Here is a 20298-nt window from a genome sequence, read left to right as displayed (position 1 = left end):
CCAGCTGACCAGCTCTACAACCAGCTACAGGGACGGCGGCTAACAGGGCACAGTGGCAGACCAGCCTGGGAAGACCACACAGGTTGTGCTGCTCAGGGGGTGCCTGGGGCCCCCGAAATCCAGCTGCTCTTAGTGCACCAGGCCTGGCTCCCGGACATCCCCGGCAAGGGGAGACTTTTGGCAGTTTTCACACTTCCTCTGCCTGGAGGTGCCCATTTTGCAATCAGAACAAAGGCACCAGCAAAGCTGGGCTGACCCAAGGAGTAGGAATTCCTGCCCCAGGACAGGGGTGCAAGAGGTATCACAGCTTCTCAAGGTCCCTTCCTCTTCCTCCTTCTTTCTGGAGGCCTAAGGTCTGGGGGTGGAGACCCAGGGGAACCCAAAGTGTTCATTTTGGTTGTGAGTAGCAGTTTCCATCGAGCAGCTCTAAGACACCTGCTTGGCTTTCTTCCACCCTGGGAGGGTTCCAGAAGCTCCTGGGGAGTTGGGATTTGGGGGCACACCCACCCCACCCGCCCGATGTCCTCCCACCCACACTCCCAGGGCGCCTTCTCCACCAGGGCCACAGCCTCGCTGGTGAGCATGCTGGGAGGTGGTGTGCAAGCCTCTTCTGCTGTGACACCCCAAACTCATCTGGGCTTTCTCCGTCCTTCTCTTGGCTTCTCAGGATTGCCCAGGTCTCTCGGTTCGTTACGATAAACCCTGGAAGGAAGGGACGGGTATTCTTTTCAGAGCGGAGATAAAGGACGCGCTGGAGAAGGCAAAACCCAAACCTAAAGTTTCCCTCTAGTCTTTCTGAGACTGTGACGATGCTGGCCCTGTGCCGGGGACCACTGCCTGAGAGCACGGAGGCAGGCAGGCAGCTGCAGGCATCTAACCAGAGCTGTACAGCTTTAAATTGCATACAAACACCGAAGATCTTGTTAAAGGGAAGATTCCAGTTGATAAGGGAAGGGCGTGGCCTGAGTGTCTGTGGGGGTAATGCCGGCACTAATGGTCCAGGGACCACACTCTGAGTAGCAAGGCTCCAGGGGCCAGGCCACTGGCCTCACCTGGAAAGCTTTTAAAACTCAGGATGCACCGGCCACACTAGGCCCATGAAACCAGATTGACGAGGCATGGCGCCCAGCTGTCAGGATTGTGTAAAGCTCCCAGGTGATTCTGATGTGCGGCAGGATCGAGATGCCTGCTCAGACCGGCTCGCTGCTTTACGTGAGGAGACTGAGGCCCAGAGAGAGGCTGGGCCCGCCCGAGATCGCACAGCCAGTGCGTGAAAGGCTTGGGATGGGGACCAGGTGCTCCTGGTTCCTGGGCACACAGGCATGTGTCAGGGAAGGGAAGGAGCCGGGTAGGGCTGGGAATGGCAGAGAGTAGAACTGCAGGGTGAGCTTTGGGTGCCCGGAACCTCCCAGATTCTGGGAAGGGAGGAGGTGCCAGCTGTGTTCCAGGACACGCCATTCGTGTACCCAGCTCTCCCCTGGGCCTCCGACAGCATGTGGCCCCGCAGAGATCCCCACCTGCTTATGGACAGTGAGCCGGAGTCCTTGTCCCAGCAGCACAGCCCCCTGTCATCCGAAGCCTTCTCTGTTATGGGAGCTCCAACTTTTCCCGTACTGATTCCAAAGCACACGTCCTCCCTCCAACCTCCTTTTAAATTTCTGAAATTGGGTTATGTCTGACAAACGATGTCAAAGAAACCTTCAGGCCACCCAGTCAGGCAGGGGTACAGGGGTGTGGCTGTCACTGATGTAGAAGGGGCCAGCTCACCGGAGTGTTACTAAGTTGGTGGCATTACACTGGTGGCATTTCATCTTAATTTGCACCCCCTGGTGGTGCTTAAAGTGCCTTTAAAAAGCTCCCGCTGACGCAGCACAGAAACAAAAAGCGGCGGAGAAATATGCCTGTCATAGGCCAGGCCGTGCAGTGGAAGGACGGGAAGTGGCCAACACCCCAGGAACAGCCCCCAGGCTGCCTAGGCGGGGAGAGGCTCCTGCCACCAAAGCTCGCTTCTCAAGGACTGTCCTGCTTCACCTGACGGTATGGCCGTGGACAAACCACTGGACCTCACTAAATTTCATTTCTTCTCAGGAAGATGGGATGATCCCTGAGGAGGTGGTGTGAGGCTTAAATGACAGAATTCATGCAAAGCACGTAGCGGGCGCTCCCCGGGTCCCGACCCTGGCCAGGATGAACCTCCACTGACACAGAGCCCGGGAGACTCCCGGTGGAGGCCACCTTCCCACCTTTGCCTCCCTGGACCTCCTGGGACAGCCCCCTGGACCACCAGGTCCCGCACTCCGCTGCCCTCACCTACCGGGCACCCCGTCCCCAGCAACTAACTCTCCCCTGCCCGCCACAGAGCTTCTCCTTTAGGTCACAGGTCAGACGGTCCAGGAAGCCTGTCCTCCATCTTTGTGTCCCCAGGGTGCAGTCCAGGGCCTGGCACATAGCAGGTGCTGAGGACAGGTTTGTGGAAGGAGGCGGGGAGGGCAGGGGCCCCACCCCAGGGCCCCTTGGGGAAGCTTCCCCCTCACCCTACCCCCAGGCAAAGGTTGCCGCTCCCCCTCGCCCCCCCGGCCCTCTGGTGAGCACCGGGAAGCACTTACGCGCCCTCCCAGGCTTGGGCTGAGCACCCCGGCCGCCTGCCCTCCTCCGGCATCGTGCGCGCCCCCCGCGCCCCCCGGCCTGCACGTGGAGGGTTCGCTGAGCTGCATTAAATTGAGCTGGGCGGAAGCATGAGATGACATGGACGCGCACACGGTCAGCTCCCGACTGCGCAGCCGCGGCCTCGGGGACGGACGGGAGGTGGGCAGGCCACCCCGACTGACCCCTCCGGCAGGCTGAATAGACACAGGGGAGTGGGGTGGGGGACCACAGGGGCAGCTGTTTCCCCGCTCGCCCACAAACCTTCACGGAGCCTGTGAGACGCGCCCTGCCTGTGCAGGTGGACGGGACAGGGCCCAGCCCCCCACGCAGGGACACGGGCGGGGTGAGGCGCAGTGACAACAGAAGCAGGAACAGCGCTGGCCTGGACAGGTGCTTGGTCCCCATGACCACCGCAGCTTCAGCGCCTGGTTTTGTCCCAGGCAAGTGGCTCACCCCATGGAAGGAGACGGGCAGGGCAGCGCCCGGCAGCCCCAGTTGCAGCGCCGGAGTCTTTAGGCGGATTATCTGGTTGGCTGCTCCCGTGCTGGGATTTGGGGAGGCGCAGACGCACAGAGAGGCTGAGGGGCTTCCCCACGGGACCCAGCTAGTGAGTGGCCGGGCACGGTTTGGACCCAGGTAGGCCGGCTCCGGCTCCAGCCCGGATAAGCTCTGCTCTGCTGCCTCCCGGGTCCTGGGACCCTCCTTGCCACCACCTCCCCCGGCTCAGGCACCCCCTCCCATGGCCACCCAGCCTGGTGCTCCGGCCACACCACCTGCCCCCCTGGCCCACCCTCCTCAGGCCCCTGCACCTTCACACTGCAGGCTGGAAAGTGAATCCCCCTCCCAGGCTGTCCCTTAACAACTAACCGGCACCTCCCCTCCCCGGGGCTTTCCCTTTCCGGGCAGCGGAGTCAGATAGGCCTAGGGATTGGGTCAGTTCGTCAACATGTATTCAGTACCTTCTGTGTGATGTCACGTTGGACAAGTCCCTGAACCTCTGTGAGCCTCAGTTTACCAATCTGAACTCTGGGATAAGAATACTAGTGACCCCATAGGACACTATGTGGCTTTACCAGTGGGTGTAAGGTGCCCAGCATGTGCCAGGAGTCAGGAAGGGCTGGTTCCCTGCCCTCCTCCTTCCAGGCCTGAGATCTACACAGAAAGAACAAGTAGGGAAGATGGCACTGGCATCACCCACTTGCCTTAACATTGGAGAAACTGAGGCCCAGAGAAGCCCAGTGACATGCCCAGAGGAACATCTTGAGTTGGCCATGGAGCCCCAGGGTGCCCAGGTTCCCCAGTGCCCGGCTCCCAGCCCCAACCCTGGGCCCCAGCTGAGTGACTGCTTCCCCCTTAGTTGTCAGGAACCCCTGTCACCCCAGCAGCACAACACGTGGGCCAGAGGTGAGGATGTATGTTCAGCTTTATTTCTTTCCATGCTAAGAAATACAGAAGCATCACTGGTGCATGTGTTGGTGGCGGTGGTAGGGGCAGTTCTTGCTGCTCCCTATGGGATATGGGGAAAGGCTGGGGCAGGGACCACTGTCTTTACACAGCTGGTGGCTGGATCCAAGCTGGAGCTGCGACAGCAGGGCCACTGTCCCCTCCAACCTCCACTTAGCCTGGAGATGCCAGGCTGCCTGGGGCAGGGGCTGTGGGGACCCTCCCTCCCTCACGGTCTCCTGGTGTCCAGGATGGCTTTCTCCTCCAGGGCACCGAGCCCTCCTCCTGCCCTGTGCTCTGGGGCCTCTGAGTTTTGTCCCTGGCACCAATAGGAAGCTCTCCAGCCATCCTTGCCTGAATGTTCCAGCTGTGCCCATTCCTGGCTTCTGCAGGCTTCACCTAAGCAGGGCCCTCAGCTGTCCTGGTTTTGAGTCTGAATGAACGTGTGTGCGTGCGCATGCGAGTGCAAAAGGAGTGCATAGTAGAGCCTGTTTGTGTGGCTGTGACTGCTGAGGGCAGAGAAGGTCTGGGAGTGCTGCGCCCTGCACACAGGCTGCACACACAGTCCCTTCTCTGTACCATTTTCCCCATGTGACTGTCACTCAACCATCCAGTTTGCTTCTCTTCTCCCTGGGTTGCTGAAGCTGGGGACCCCTGGGCCTACCAGGAGACAGTCACTCATGACCCCCCTCCTTCCAGAGTTGGAGCTGTGAGCGGCCAACTCCAGAGACCTCTGCCTCCCCTGGCCTGGCCTGACTTCACCAGTGACACAAGTACCTGGGCTCACAGACCCCTCCCTGTGACAAACAGGACATCTCTATTTTGGCCTCAAAGATCCCACAAAGTAAACCCAACCAGTCCCTGCTTTAGGACTGGGAGAGGCTGGAGCTTATTTCCCAGGAGGGGGACAGACATAGAAACACCAGTGCCAAAGGATCCCCCAGCACCCCTGGGCCCTGCACCCCTGCCCTCCCGGTGGTCACACGGGCCCTTTCCGGAAGGCTGAGCTGCAGCTGCACACAGGGCCCAAAGCCCCTCCTGACAGGCAGAGCCTCTGTACTGACCCACTCTTCCTCCCTGCAGCCTCTGAGGAGGGTTGGGGCGGCAGGCAAGGCCCTGGAGTGGAGGCACAAGGGTCCTGATAGGGTGCAGGGGACACAGGCTTTGCCAACCTCAGGCCAGTCTGGCTGTGGCTGGGAACCTGCCCATCCAGCGAGGGGAGTGACCCTGGTGGGGACTCACAGGGCAAGAAAGCTGGGAGCATCCCTCCCCAGGGCCTGGGAGCTGAAGCCGGCAGGGCAGGCAGGAGCAGGCAAGGCCCCTGTGTGTACAGCAGGTGCCAGGGAGAAATCTGGGCAGAATCATGGGGCTCAAAACCAGGGAGGAGGCCAAGGGCCCTGCCTGGCTCCTTTCCCATTAGGTCCTAAGACATAGAGGCCACGGCATCCAGCCCCTGCCTCTGGACACATGAGTGTATCCCCAAACCAGGGGCTCCCCACTCACCTGCAGACTGGACCCTTCAGCTAAGCCTTCCCTCTGTCTTAGGACTCCCTAGACCCCAAACAATAAATCTTCATAAAAACTCTCTGGCACACTCCCTTACAGGTAGCGCCCCTAACAGCCTGGGAGCCCATGGCAAGTCCCCCCAGGCGTGGTCCCAAAGCCGCATCCAGGGAAAGCTTTTGCTGTTTGTGGACGGCCAGCGACAGAGGGCCAAGCACAGAGCATCAGATGGGGCTGGGATGGGAGCCTGAAGTCATGTCCCACCTGAGCCACTCTGCATGGGGCCCCAAGTTTGTACCCCAGACCACAGAGGCGACCATAGCAGGACAGGAGCTCAGACCCCAGCCCGATCTCAACACCTCCCCACTGGCTGACCTAGGGCAGGGCAGGTCCCGGGAGTTCTTGGTTAGTGCCCCAGGCTGCAGCACAGGTAGGAAGCAAGAGGCAGACTGGGTTGTCCTGGAAGATAGGCTGGGACCAGAGTCCTCAACAGAGACACTCCTGAGCTGAAAAGTTTGGAAAGAGGCCCATGGGTCATGCTGTCCCTGTACCTGTCTTCACCTTGCCACGGAGGATGTAAGTGTGACAGATGCCTCTTTCCAGGGCAGCTGCACACCCCGCATGCCTGAGGGGACCGAGGGCCTGTGCTGAAGGCAGCTCCGCCCCTGAGCCCAGGGCACCGGCTGGGATCACAGCAGGCATGTGGCACAAAGCATGCGAACAGTCTGTTTCCTTCCGCCTCCAGAAAAATACAAAAGGTAAAGTCCCATTTCTTTGCTCCTGGTCCACAGACACCAAGGGACTGTGCCGCGTCTTTCTCCAGCAAAGTTTGTCTTGTTCGTGGGGCCGGTTTTCTTCTCATTCGGGCAGTTTGTGCTGCTTGGGATAGCCCAGGAGTGGGGGTGTGAAACAAGCCAGAGCACTGGGGTCGAAATGCTGGGACGTGTCCATGAAATTAAACCACATTATTCTTGGTTTCACAGTAATTTTTCCTCCCTCCCTCCCTTCCTCCCTCCCTTCTTCCTTCTTCCAGATTTTCCCATCTGATGTGGGCTGACAATGAGGTGACTTGGGGGTTTCCCTCCAAGTTTGTGCTTTTGGAGCTTGGGGACAGGTGGACACTTGGCAGCACCCACCCTGTCCTCTGTGGTGCGTGGGTATGTGTGTTCAGAGCCTTCGGGCTGGCCGGGCCGGCCTCTGTTGGCACAGCTCCCCGGTTAGTGTTATTTCTTCTGAACTGTAAAGAGAACAGTCATGGCAGAACAGAGCTCATAGCATTGGCTCTTCAAGTCCCTGACTTAAGGATTTGGGTTTTTGTTTCCTAGTGGCAAATGATAACAGGGATAAGGTACAGGGTTGGGGATCTCTTTGGTTTGGGGCTCTTGGTGGAACTGAACTCCTGCCAATGAGAGGACGGCAGCCCTGGTGATTGGTTCAAAGGTGGGCATGTGACCCTAACAGGCCAATCCGAATCAGTTCTGGGACTTTTGTTGTAACTGTTGACAAAAGAGGCACTTTGTTTCCTTGTTTAGTTACCAGACTGATTAAAATGTGTGCCACTCTTAGGGCCACTGTTAGAGCTGCTGGTTGCCATGTTGCCAGCATTAAGGAGAGATCCTGCCTGGGAATGCGGCCGACACAGTGGAAAGCAGGACAAGAGAGTGAGACAGATTCTTGTCAGCATCGTTTGAGCACCTGGATACAGCCATGCCTAAAGATAGGACAACCTGTGCTTGAATTTTTTAGTGAAAGGCAACAAATTTCCTTTGCCAATTTGAATTTCCACTTGGCATGGAAAGAGTCCTGGCTAAATGACAAGTAGCAGCAGGGCGAAGGAGACTGAGCCATCATAAGGTGACATTGAAGCTAGTGCCCTGGGCCAGTGGGCTCCTGCTTCACACATACCTGTGTGTCAGTCAGACTCTGCACTGGTGGAGGGAACTGAGGCTCAGAGAGCTCACGGAACATGCTTCAATTCACACAGCTAGAAAGTGCAGGACCTGGACTCGGAACCCAGGCAGGCTGGTTATACATCCAGTCTCCTCCCTGTCCTAAGTGACCAGGGTTGCTCACGATCCATAGCTGCATCCAGGCTTTCTGCCCCAAGTTGAGCACTCCACACTTTAGATTAGGGACGCCCAAACCTTAACAACTGGGCTGGGAATCTTATTAAAATGTGGATTCCCTTTCAGTGGGTCTGGGATGGGGCCTGGTTCTGTATTCCCGATATGTTCCTGGTGACCCCTGCTGCAGGTCCATGGGGCACACATTGAGTTGCAAGGTGTTTAAGGGAAAAGCTTAGGTTGATCCCTGGAATGGGCAGAGATGCTCGGAGGATTCCCAGCGTGAGTGGGTGGATGGAAGAAGATAGAAAATTCTAATGTGGATAGCCCCAAAACTCACAAAGCTGCATGGGCCTCGTGAGCAGCCAAGGGTCCCCTTTGAAAATGGTTGCCCTGCTTGGGTAACTTCACTGGGCCACCTTTGGTGCCCACAGAAGTGCTACTTCCTGAATTGCACCATATGCAATTTGCATCTGGCATATCCTGATGTCTCCCCAGGGATGTTTATGTACTGAGCCCACAGTTGACAGAGCACAGTTGCATCCATTATCTCCGAGGATGCTCACAAAAGCCTCTGTGCTGGAGGCTCCTTCCTGCCACTTTGTACCTGGAAACAGTGAGGCTCAGCCAGGCAGGACGCTGGCCCAGGTCCCGGGGCCATCAGAGCCAGCTGCTGGGCCTGTGCTCTTCCCACACCCTTTTCTGTTGATCCACTCTCAGGCATAAGACAAGTCAGCAAAACAGCCCTACTCAGCCGGTCACTGCCGGGGACTGGGCCACTTTCCTGGAGTGAGAGGCTAAGGCTATGGTCCCCATGGGCTCTTACCCTGCCCTCACCCCCCACGCTGCCCCTGGGGCCAGGCTACACTGTGGGCAGGCCTCACCCCAAGCATGCTGGCTCCCTCTGGGCCGAGGGACTGGGCCTCACCTGCGAAGTTGACGGTCACAGCCACGATGATGATGACAATCCCCATGATGATGAAGGTGATGCTGAGCAGCCGGGCCAGGCGGCCCAGCCTCCGGGCCCCATCCAGGTCCCCCTGCTGCACGCTGCTTCGAGACTGCGGAGAGAGGACGGCAGAGACCTCAGGAAGACTGCCTGTCAGCTCTGCGGGCCTCGGCAGCCCTGGGGCAGCGCTAGCCTGGGCCCCCCAACACACCCTGTCCCGATGGCAGCCCACACTGCAGCAGCCCCCCTAGGGGGGACTAAGAGGACCTCTTGTGAGGACCTGTAACCAAGCGCCCGGTTCACCACCAGAGACAGCTGGGAGCAGAACCCAGCACTGCAGGGCACTTCCTCAGGATGGTGACAGGGCAGGGTGGCATTGCAGGTGTCAGGTGGAGGTCTGAGAGGATGGATCAGGTCCAGGCCAGCTGGCAGGAGCAGACTGGCCAGGCCCCTGAGGACCCCAGCCCCAGACTCAATTCTGCAGCCACACTGGGATGCCCTGGGGCTTTTCCTACAACCTGACGTGCCTGTCTCCTCTGCAAGCCCCCCTCTTGCCATGAAGGAGAAAAAGGGCACTATCTTCACTGCCTCTGTTTCCCATCCAAGACCCACATCCTTGCTCAACCACGCCCCCTTTCCAGATTGCACGGGAAAGGTGAGGCGCCTTGAGGTTGCCTGGGAAGGCTGGGGCCGGGCAGAGCCGTGGCTTCGCAGGGCCCAGTTTACGTATTGCTCCTTCCCTGTGGGCTCTGCTCTTCTTGAACCCAGTTGATCAGGTGGATGAGGGTGGGGATGGAGAGTTTAAAGGCAGACAGGATCCTGGGAGGGTGCCTTGGCAGAAGACGTGTCCCCAGCATCTCCAAGGGTGGCCCTGTGGCCCTGCCTGTGATGATCAGGGCCCACCTGCTGGCTAGGGGTGTCCCCAAGACCTCCCGATCCTCCAGCTCTTGAACTCCCTTTTTTCTCCTCAGACTTCTTGGACTCACCCCAGCCTGCCTAGGAAGGGGCACGGCAGGGGTCCCTAGCAGAGTGGCTGTTTTCAGGGCCTCAGGGCAGTCATTCGCTGATTTTGTTTTCTGATTATTTGAGGCTCCTGAGTTCAGCATGGGAATGTAGTTAAGTAAAGATGATGAGGACAATGACTTATTGAGCCCTTACTTTGTGCCAGGCAGCTTGCTAAGGACTGTACCTAAATTATTTCATTTAGCCTCAGAACCGTCCCAGGAGGTTGGCAGTGCCACCCCACTTCCCTGATGAAGCAGCAGCTGGAGTTCAGAGAACCTTCCTCTCTGTTCTCTCGTGCAGGTGCCCTCCCTGCCCCCGCACCTCCCAGGGCCCTGTCCTCTTCGCCTCTCAGATTCTCACAACCCTCACCCCAATGAAAACTCCCTCTGCTCCTTGCCCGTGTGTCTCCTCCACTTGCCCAAGCCCCAGGTACTGGCAGCAGCCCGGATTCCTTCCTTTTGGTGACGACTCGTCTGCCATCCCACCTGCCACCGAGCTTCCTCTCCTAGTCCATTCCCGTGCTCCTGCCCTCTCTAACTTCCTTGCCCCTGCCCTAGTTCCAAGCACCACTTCTCACCTGAGCGGTGGCAACAGCCCCCAGATATCCCCCAGCTCCCATCTCTGTTCTTTGTATTCCACACACCAGCACTTCACACCACAGATGTTCACGCCAGGCACTGTGCTGGGCCCCGGGTGTGAGAGCCCCAGTTCCTGCGCTCTCGGCCCCCTTCGTGATCACACAAAGGTGAAATTGTAACTGTGGGTGGCGTGACCGAGGAGAGGTGCATGATACTATGAGAGCCATAAAATGGAAGAGTCAGGGGAGACTTCCTGGAGAAAGGACATTTGAGTTGAGATGTGAAGGATGAGAAAGGATTAAACAGATTTTTTTCCGAAAGGAAGAAGAGGGTTCCAGGCAGAGGGACGCCAGACGCCAAGGCCTTGCATGGCTGATACATAGCGGCTCAATAAACAGTTGCTGACTGAGAAAGCAGGCGGGACTGGATGAAGGCCAGTGCGGCTGGAGCTGACAGAGGGAGTGGGAGACAGCGGCATCCGGGAAGCCCAAGATGGCAAGTGTCAAGGAGGGATTAGCTGGTGGTGCCATGTCATGCACACAGGTGGAGCAATATAAGGACCAAAACTAAACTATTTGACAATGCAAGGATGTACACATCCTTGGCAGGAGAGGTTTGGAGGAGTAGCAGGTGTAGACACTGGAATGGAGGGGTATGTGCAGCAGTGGGGGACGAGGAAGTCTAGACAGCAAGTGGAGACGGCTCTCAGGAGTTTAGCTGTGGATGGGGGGAGGGGGAGGCAGAGTAGCTGCTGAGGCTGAGACAAGCCGAGGATTTCTTCCAGATGGGAGAGGAAAAGCCCTACCAAAGAGGGAGAGGGTGATGAGACAAAGAGTGACTGTAGCCACGACGTCCCAGGGCAGCAGAGAGAGGCTGAGGTCTGGACTTGAGCCCAGGGAGGACCCGTGGACAGAGGAGGAAAGCGCTCCTGGGGACCGGATGAAGGCAAGTTCAGGTGGGCTCACACCCTGACAGGTCTGTAGCTGGGTCTGGGCACAAAGTTGTAAGTGTTCATGCCTCTGGGCTTCAGAGTTCTTAGTGACAATGGACCAATGTCAACCAGTTAGAGGAAAGAGAAAGTGGGTCTGGCTTGAGGAGGAGGCACAGGTAGGGCTCAGGCTCCAGCCCCTGCTGAGACTCACAAGCCCACCTGGACATGGAGGGGACACAAGCAGGAGCAGGTGTGGTCTCCAGCCTCCCAGCAGGGCAGTCGGATAGGAGCACAGGTTCTGCAGCCAGGCCACCTGGGCGCCTGTCCCAGCGCCACCATTTACTAGCTGTGCGACCCTGGACAAGGGACTTACTTTTCTATGCTTCAATTTCCTCCTCTGTGACATTAGGATAAAAATAGTACCCACTTCACTGGGATGTTGTGGGGATCCAATGATATAACCAAGTAGAGAGGCTTAGCCTGGTGCCTGGCAATAGCAAGTGCCCACAAGCATTGTAATGTTATAATGTTTGTGTTATCAGGAGAGTCCCTTCCCCCTCCTCGAGTCTGAGAAGGAAAAAGAACCACAACGCATCCACCCCAGCAGAGGAGGAGGGTCTGCTCTAGGAGAACAGTCAGCTCGGTAGACCTGGGTGAAATTACCGAGAGCATCCCTTTCACCTGCAGGAACGTTCCAGTTAGGATGTTAGTGATATGTTCACACTGTGTCCAGGAACCTACCACTCCTCTTCCCTCTCTGTTTCTTCCTTCTCTCCTGTCCACCCAGTCTGATTGTGATGAGAGGATGTGGGAGGCTCCTCCTGGTTTCCATCCTCCCCATCAAGCACGGTGCTTCCTCCACCCTCACCTTTAACCCCTAACCCTGTGCAACGAGCAAAATTCACTCTGGCATGCATTGCAGGGCTCTTCCCTACAGCTCCATTTCCAGGAGAGAATCCTGGTATCTCCCCTCCTGGACTGCTTCTCTGTCTCCCCCCAACCCTCAAATACAATTAGGTATGAAATCCTGGCCACCTCACCTCTCTAATGTCTGTCCCTCATGTCTGTTCCTGCCTCTCCAGGCCACTCCTCAATTTGTTCGTCTGGAGATTTCATCAGCCACCACCTTCCTGGTCTCTCTGTCCTAGCCTTGCTCCCTCCAACCTTTCTTTGATATTATAGCCAAGGTGAGATCTTTAAAAAGCCAAGCCTGGTCACAGGACTCCCCGTGAAAAGGATACACCTTTATGCCTCGGTGCCTTTGCACGTCCTGTTCTCCGTGCTGGAATACCCTTCCTTGTCACCACATCGCCACCTCCACAGCTCCTCCTCATCCTTCAAGAGTCACCTCCAGTAAAACCCTCCTGGGTTCCCACAGGCGATTAATCAGCTACTCCTTGGGGCTCCGAAAGCCTCCGACACAACGCTTCATTTCTCCTTTACCACCTTGTGTCATCGTTTCTTGTGGCTGTGTCGCTCTCCTTCTCTAGAATGTAAACTCCTTGAGGGCAGGGACCATGCAGCCTCCACCCTGGTATCCCTCACATCTAATTAGGGCCAGGCCCTGGGAGGTTCTCAGTAAGTTCTCAGTAAGAAAAGAATAAGCAGTAAAAGAAAAGGAACAAGAGGAGGGTCTGTTTTCTAACCACAGAACTTAGCCAATGGAATGTTCAAAATTAATAGAAGATTTGTGAAAGAAATAAGGGCCACAGGTCCCGCTGGAAAGACACCTGGCATGTGGGGCCCAGCCCCACCCACTAGCCCATGCCACCTCCAGCTCCCTGTACAGCCAACTCAGGTCACTGAACTCAGGACTTCAGTGACTCCACAGAGAGGAGGAAGAGGGAGCGACATGCAGAAAGGCATGAAGGATTTCTAGGAACTTTGCCTTTAGAAATTCTAAGGCCACCTTGAATCGTTACCAAGGGACTTCTTAGCTGTAAGCATGACATGCAGGGGGAAAGGAGCAGGATTTGGGAGGAGGCCTGCTCCCCACTTTCCGGAGGAACAGCTGTGCCTTCAGGACCGTGGAGAGAGGCACAGTGTGCCGGCTGGGGTGTGAGAGAGGTGGAATGGGGAGGACAGAGGGAAGCTAAGTCCAGCCTCTCCTTTATCCACAGAGCCATGAGGCCACGCATCTCGGTCACACACATTACTTTGAGCCCGAGAGACACCGTTGAAGGAGATGCATTGGGACCGAATGAGTAGAGCAGGCCGATCTGATTGCATCGTTTTGTTGTGCCAGGCACTTTTGACACACTGTCCAGTGTAAACCTCACCACTATCCTGCAAATCCTAGTTTTCTGGTCTGTAAAGTGGAAGGAAAATGTCCCGCAATGCCTCCTTGGCCTGGAGGACCAGGACTGAGAAGTGAGGGGCACGGGCCTCTTGTCCTATGACAGCAGAACGGAAGAGTCACGCCTCCTGGCGCTGAGTCCTGGGCTTGCCTCCTGCTAGCTGGTGGCCTCAGGCAAACTACTTGATCTCTGCAAGCCTCGGTCCCTCCCCTGTAAAATGAGGATAAGGTGCCTGTCTCACAGGCTGTTGTCAAGGTAGAGAAGCGCCTCACCTCCGCTGGCACTCATTTCTGAAGTCCTCCCGTTAGTTACCAAACGAAGAACCAGCCCGTGGCCCCAGGGATGGGAGGAGACCCTTCATCTCTTTTTAATGAGTAAATTACCTGCTGCTCTCCCATCCCCACTCAATGGCATCGTCTCCCCATATACAAAATGACTCAAAGTAAAGGCACAACAATGATAATTGCACAAGTGGTTGTACTGGCTGTGCATTAATAGATCACTTGTGATTGCAGTACCTGTGGAAACAGAGTGGGAGAAAATGAGTTCAGGTCAATAGATCAGCAAGGAAAGACACTGGGAAGAGTGTGAGAGCGGGTGGGGGCAGGTGGGTGGGGCAGGCAGGGTGCAGGGGACAGTTGCCAAAGGCTGAAACCAGGCAGAGGGTGGCAACAGAACTTCTGGGGCAAGAGCTTCTGTCACCGGAGACCCCTGGGCCAAGCCCAGCCCATCCTAGGAGAGCTGATATGATGTGCCGGGGCTGATGGGCCATTAGTCCTTCCACGGAGACAAGCATCTCCTGGCAGGTCAAGGCAAAGCAATGTGCTCCTCCATGCTCCCTCACACCCCTCTCTCCCCTCCGGTGCCATTGTGTCTGGAATGCCCTGACTACAGGTTAACCCTTCAGTGGCTGCAGAGTGGGAAGGGGTGGGGGAGGTCCCGGGGGAGGAGCCCGGGCAGCTGCAATGGTGGAAGGGAGGGGTTGGCCATGCATAGGGCTTGACACAGCAGCTATTTGCCCACCAATTCAGAAGTCTGTCACTATCTGAAGCCATGTGTCTGCGTGCCAGCTGACTGCCAGCCTTGGTTGGGGCTCAGCACGCTTGCTGAGTGAAAGGACGAACTCGGAAGTGAATGGAAGTGTGACAAAATGTGCTGTCCAACAGCACATCCACTACACAATTAGGTTACAAAAAATACCTAAAAAGGGAAACATTGAAGCCACTCAATCTCCATGGCGCTCCCACATGTTGCAGCAACAGCCCACACAGAAGGGGCTGCTCGGGGCCCCACCGAAGCCACAAGCAGGGCTGTCCCCTCCCCCAGGTGGTGTCATGAGGGGTGAGACTCCATTATCCCCAAATTGGGTAAGGTCAAAATCGCCTGTCCACTGGGGATTTGCCCTTCCCTCTGACATTGCAAAGTTCGTTTAGTGTTAATAACAGCAACCACTTCCGTTTATTAAGCATTTAGTATGTGCCAGGCTCTTTCATACATATTAGCTCCTTTAGTCGCCCGGACTGCCCTATGAGGTGGATGGTTTTATTATATCTGTTTTATAGATGAGGAAACTGAGGCCGAGGAGGGAGGTTGAGTGATGTGGACATGGTCACGTGGCTCAAAGGGACCGGAGCTGGGATGCGCACCCAGGGCTGTCTGACGCTTGTTCTATCGCTGTTGCTGACTGAAGGCCCGTTGCTGGGGTCCAGCTGCCCTCACTGTCAGACCTGACCAACATGGAGGAACACCGCTATTTCTCAGGTGACCCGGAAGTAAAATCTGGCCAGCCCTGGAGGCTCACAGGAGGCTTCCAGGCTGAGCAGGACTGGGTCTGGACACCTGTGATCACAGCTTCTCAGGTGGGACCCCTGATCCACCAGCCCTGGTCACAGCAGGCCCCTGTCAAAGCCTCAGTGGGAGGCTGCTGGCCCACTGGTCTCCCACTGATGGGGTTAGTCATGTGGAAGGAGAGTTGGGAGGGAAGGCAAAGAAAGAGGGAAGGAAGTGGAATTCCTCCTTCCCTGCCCAAATGCCTGAAAGGTTTGGCTTTCCTGGGAAGCACACACCGTCCTTGTCCCCTCACCTAGGTGCGGGTAGGGCCGTGGAGAGAATAGTGGATTCTGCATCCAGCTGACATGCCCCTCACCAGCTGTGGGACTGTGGGCAAGGCACTGCTCTGCTCGGCTCAGTTGCCCATCTGTGAAATGGGGACAATGAACCAGTCTCTGTCCAGCTCACGTTGGAGCATTCTGCAGACAGTAACAAGCTCTAGAGAGGCTGTGGGTCTCCTTCCATCCCTGGGGTCAACGGCTTGAGCCTTCACTTGGTAACTGATGCGGGAACTTCCGATGAGGAGTTCTGAAGTCCACCCTCAGGACCTGGAGACATGAGCATGGGCGACTTCCTCTCTTACCACACTTTCTGTCCTTCTCACCTGTGCTGCCACTGGGTGGGACTGAGTGTCACCACCTTACATGGATAACTGACCTCCTCCCTGCCTGGGAAACAGGAGTGTCCTAGGAACTAGGACTTGGAACTGTGTCTAACATTTAGCAGGTGCTCGGTGAAAATTAATAATATCATCCCTCAACACTGTGTTCCCTTGATTTCCTTCTCCCTGGCTCCTGATATTTCCCTTTAGAAATTCCCTTCCACAACTACACTCCACCCCTTGAGGTCGCCCCACCTGGCTCCTGCTCTGAAATCTCAGCCCCCAACATCTCTCTCACCCCCCACCCATGGCCTTTGACTTTTCTGAGCCCCAGCCCACAACCCCTCCCTCTCCTCTGAGGATGTCACCATCTTCCCAGCCTCACTCCCAGCCCAACCCTTCCAAGGATCATCTCAACCACCCCTGCCAGCATCTTCTGTGCCACCTGGGCCTGTTCTTGAGGCATCTCTGCCATCCTCAGCCTTGGATCTACCCAATACCCACGTCTGTGAACCTAGACCTATAGGTGGAGAAAATCCCACCCGGGTAGGCTGGTGACCACCCAGCCCTCGGCAGAGCCCTTGGCCATCAGCCTGTTCCTGGTCACCTCCCCTCCCCTCTGCTACCAGGCCCCTAGTTCTCAGCAGATGACCTTGTCCCATGTGCCCCATGAAGGCCGTGCAGCAGGAACTGGTTCCCATCTCTCTCAGTATTTCCATCTGCCCCTGCCCATGTGGCCTTTGGGCCTTTAGGCTCCCAGGGAGCAGGGGAGGTGGGGGAGTCTTCCTTCTGGGGCTCTGGGTCCCATCTCTCTGCTTCCCCATCAGTCACCCTCTCCCTTTTGTCCAGGCTTCTCCATCCCCAGGGCACCAGGGATGAATAAATGGCTGAGCCCGTGGACACCCCCATGAAGCTGGCCTCTCCACCACATCAGACTGTCTCCCTCCTTCCTCAGACTCGCTCCTCCCTGGCGTGTCTCCCTCCTTTCCAGTTTGCCTCCCACCTCCCGGAGTCTCCTTTCCAAACCCTTGTCTGTCCGTGTCCCTCTGCCCACGCCCTAAATGTTGTAGGTCCCCAGAGCTCTCTAGGACGGCTCCAGTACTTCCGAGTGCCACAGCCAGGGCCGGAAGCAAACCCTGCTCCCACCTCCCTGCAGGTCTCTGCTCAGAGCTCTCCTGCTGGGCCTCGTGCCGAGTCCACATCCCCATCAACCGTGCCAGGACTATCTCAGGAGCCTCCCACGGGTCTTCCTGCTCAAGCCCAGCTCCCACAGCGCAGCTGAGAGTTGGTTTTAAAATATGCACTGACCACACCACGCCTCTGCTCAAAACTCTTCAGCAGCTCTTTGGAACCACCAGGATAAAACAAATTGCTAGAGCGAGTCCCTGGCCGCCTCCCTCCCCCGTCACACCCTCACATCCTTGTACCCTGGCAAACAGGCCATCCACTTATCTTATCCATCCACTTCCCCAGTGCCTAGCACAGCGCCTGGTTCATTCATTCCCAGGGGAGCCTATTTGCCCTCTACCACTCACTTTCCTCGAAACAAGCAAGCTGCCATCTGAGTTGACTGAATGAGTGAGGGTCATCCAGCAGAACCCCCTCTGCCCCTTGCCATCACCCTGGTCCGGGCCTCTCTTCACCTGTCACCTGCACGTTCCTGCAAAGGCCCCCTCTCCTGAATGCCAGCCTCATCCCCTCAGCCCCTCCTCTCACCCTGCACCAAACCCCTCTTGGTGTGACGTGCGTGCTACAGCAGGGGTGGCGCTTGACAACATTACGCTAAGACCCCAGCAACAAAGGGCTGCACATTATAGGATTCCATTTTGAAATTTCCAGAATAGGCAAATCTATAGAAACAGAAAGAAGATTAGTGGTTGCGTTGTGCTGGGGGAGACTGGGGTGGAGGGTGATAGCTAAAGGAGTTTCTTTTGGAGAGGAGGCAAATGTTCTAAAATTGATTGTGGTTAATGTCACACCTGTCTGTGAATATACTAAAAACCATTGAATTGCACATTTTAGATGGAAGAATTGAATGGTATGTGAATTATATCTCAATAAAGGTATTTTTTTAAAAGCCCACAATGGCTTCCCATCCCCCACCAGGGAGCCGCCCAGCTGCCACTTAATTACTGTTACCATGTAATAACAGCACACTGTGCACTTAAGCACTTTGTGGGCCTCTCACTTCTAATGTAGGTATTAACGGTTATACCCATTTTGCAGATGGGAATGCTGAGAAGAGGAATTTGAATGACGTGCCCAAGGCCACGTAATTACCTTGTGGTTATGTCTAGCATGGGTGCTTCTTACCATACGTTGTAAGGATTTGTTTACAAGTTTCTCCCACTGGGCTGGAGGCTCCTGGGAGTTGGCAGTGGTGTCTGGTTAGCACCATATTCCCTGCACCCAACCCAGTGACCATCAGACCTGACTCAAGACCCTTAAAAGGGTGTAGAAATGCTCTGGGGTGGGCTCCGTGGTCTCACAGCCTTGGACTCGGGCTCCCTTTGACAAGAGCGGCTCCTACCCAGCCTGCACCCTGCCACCCCCACCAGGAGACGGATTCTAGCAACTGTTCTCTCCTGAGCCTTTGCGTGGCTCCCTCCCCAAGGCCTGTCTTCCCTCCTGGGGCCTTTCCCTGTAACCAAGAGGTTGTCCCTGCCCAGAGCCACTGGCTGCACCCCGGGACCTGGCTCTGCCCCCAGCCGTCCCCGAGTGTAGCAGGCATCACAGGAAGCTCCATGGAAGGCCCCGGCCCTGGGCCCTGCCCAGCCCTGGCTCTTGAGCCCATGCCAAGTCCCTTGGACTCAGGAGTTCTGCCAGTGTCCCCTGATGTCCTGGAAGGTGGCACTGGATTCCATGTGGGGCAGAGAAGGCTTCCCTGGCTGGGGCCTGAGCCTTGGTGAAGTGAACAGAGGTGTTTGAAGAAACATGTCTCAGAGGACAGCCCAGAGTGAGCACAGCTCCTGGGGGCTTGGCGACAGATGACTCAGCAGCAGTCACTCCAGAGGGGAGCAAACAGTGTCACCCCACCCAGTGCTCTGGCCCTGACCAGCCTGGGCTCCTAACCTCATTCTGAAAGTTATTGCCATGCCTAGCTTCCTCTGTCTCTCTCTTTCTCTCTCTCTCTCTCTCTCCCCCTTTCCTGGAACTGTCACTTGCCAACACCTACCAACATTTTCTGTGGGATCCTCTGTAAGTAGCTCTAATGTCTTATATTGTCCCCAAATGGCTTAGATTGAGGACAATATAAGATGATCCACTCAAAACCTTACCGAAGTAAAGACTAGGCCACATGCCCCTCCCTGGCATGGCTGGCTGTGCTCTCTGACTCAAATTTTTCACTTGTGACCCAGCCCTTCCTTGCCCTGAAGTCAGATGTTGAAATCAGTACAACCACCGAGGTCCAGAGGCCTCCAGGGCAAACTCCCCTCGTCCTGCGGAGCAGCCTGCAAACCCTCCCCTCTTTGTGTGCCCCTCAGGGGAGCCACTGCTGGCTCTTGGAAACCAGAGCTGGCAAAGGCTGGTAGGATGCCCAGGGGGCCTGGCTCCCTTCCTGGGATCACCCGGCCCTGGGACCCCCTTCTGGCTACAACCTCTGCTGAGACAGAGCCCCACTCAGGAATGCCTTTAGGGGGAGTCTGCCCCTCAATAGAAAGCAAGACCCCGACTTGGCTATGTGTCTGCGCTGCAGGATTTAGCCCCAGGCAGCTCCCGAGTCCCTGTCCCCAGCAGCCATAGGTGCAAAGCCAGCTGTGAGGCCCTGAAGCACAGGAGAAAGAGGACAGCAAACAGAAGCTCGGCCCCTCTCCTAGGGCAAGGAAGGAAGGGGCTCCTTCCCCAGCCCCCAGCACGAAGCTCTCTTCTCTCTACACCCTGGGCAGTGTGTTTGGTGCCCGCCCGGGGGACAGGCCTGCCCACCCCTGGGCCCAGCCCCTGGAACAAGCAGCAGCACTTACCATGATAGAAAAGATGAGGGGGATGAGGTTGAGGGGCCAGATGGGGCAGAAGCAAGAGGCGATGGCAAGGATGAGGTAATCTTTGGGGACTTCCTGGTCCTGGGCACACGAGGTGGTGGCGATGGAGGATGCTCGCCTCGAGCTGGCCCGCGACGGGGACCGCGGCAGTGAGGCCTCCAGGTGCTTCTCAGAGATCGCCTTGAAGGGCACGCTATGGCCATTCTGCTCCAGATCCAGACCCCCTGAGAGGGACTTGGACAGATTCCGGGTCTTGTCATCCTTGTCCTCTACCTTGGTGAGGAGCTTCTCCATCTCCGGCAGGTCCAGGGGTGAGGTGGAGCCCGGTTCCTGTGCTGGAGGAAACTGAGGCTGCAGGAGGTTGGCCATGTTGGCCTGGGCCTCGCGCTGCTCTAGCTCCAGGCTGGGAGAAGGGGCTCCAGAGGGACCTCAGGGCACCATTCCCTGGCCCCAGGGAGGGGCAGAAGCATCA

The 20298-nt window shown here is 56.7% G+C and overlaps 1 protein-coding gene across 1 annotated transcript; it reads right to left on the bottom strand.

The window, feature by feature from the left end:
• Positions 1–8217: 8217 nt before the first annotated feature.
• On the bottom strand, positions 8218–20195 carry TRARG1 (trafficking regulator of GLUT4 (SLC2A4) 1). The gene is made up of 3 exons (XM_045526988.1): positions 19809–20195; positions 8540–8716; positions 8218–8439 (listed from the first exon to the last, which is right to left on the bottom strand). Exons 1-3 carry the CDS (start codon positions 20193–20195, stop codon positions 8218–8220), a joined length of 786 nt encoding a protein of 261 aa, XP_045382944.1.
• Between the last annotated feature and the right edge of the window lie 103 nt (positions 20196–20298).

This window comes from Lemur catta, chromosome 15 (assembly GCF_020740605.2).
Source record: "Lemur catta isolate mLemCat1 chromosome 15, mLemCat1.pri, whole genome shotgun sequence".
Lineage (NCBI taxonomy): Eukaryota > Metazoa > Chordata > Mammalia > Primates > Lemuridae > Lemur > Lemur catta.
This window is presented reverse-complemented; position numbering and strand designations above follow the sequence as displayed.

Excerpts from the sequence above, each read along its gene's own strand:
- TRARG1 (XM_045526988.1), bottom strand. The coding sequence starts at position 20,195 with ATGGCCAACCTCCTGCAGCCTCAGTTTCCTCCAGCACAGGAACCGGGC. Across the intron at positions 8,717-19,808 it reads CCCTCATCTTTTCTATCATG|TCTCGAAGCAGCGTGCAGCA; the intron begins GTAAGTGCTGCT and ends CTCTCTCCGCAG. Across the intron at positions 8,440-8,539 it reads AGGGAGCCAGCATGCTTGGG|GAAAGTGGCCCAGTCCCCGG; the intron begins GTGAGGCCTGCC and ends CTCTCACTCCAG.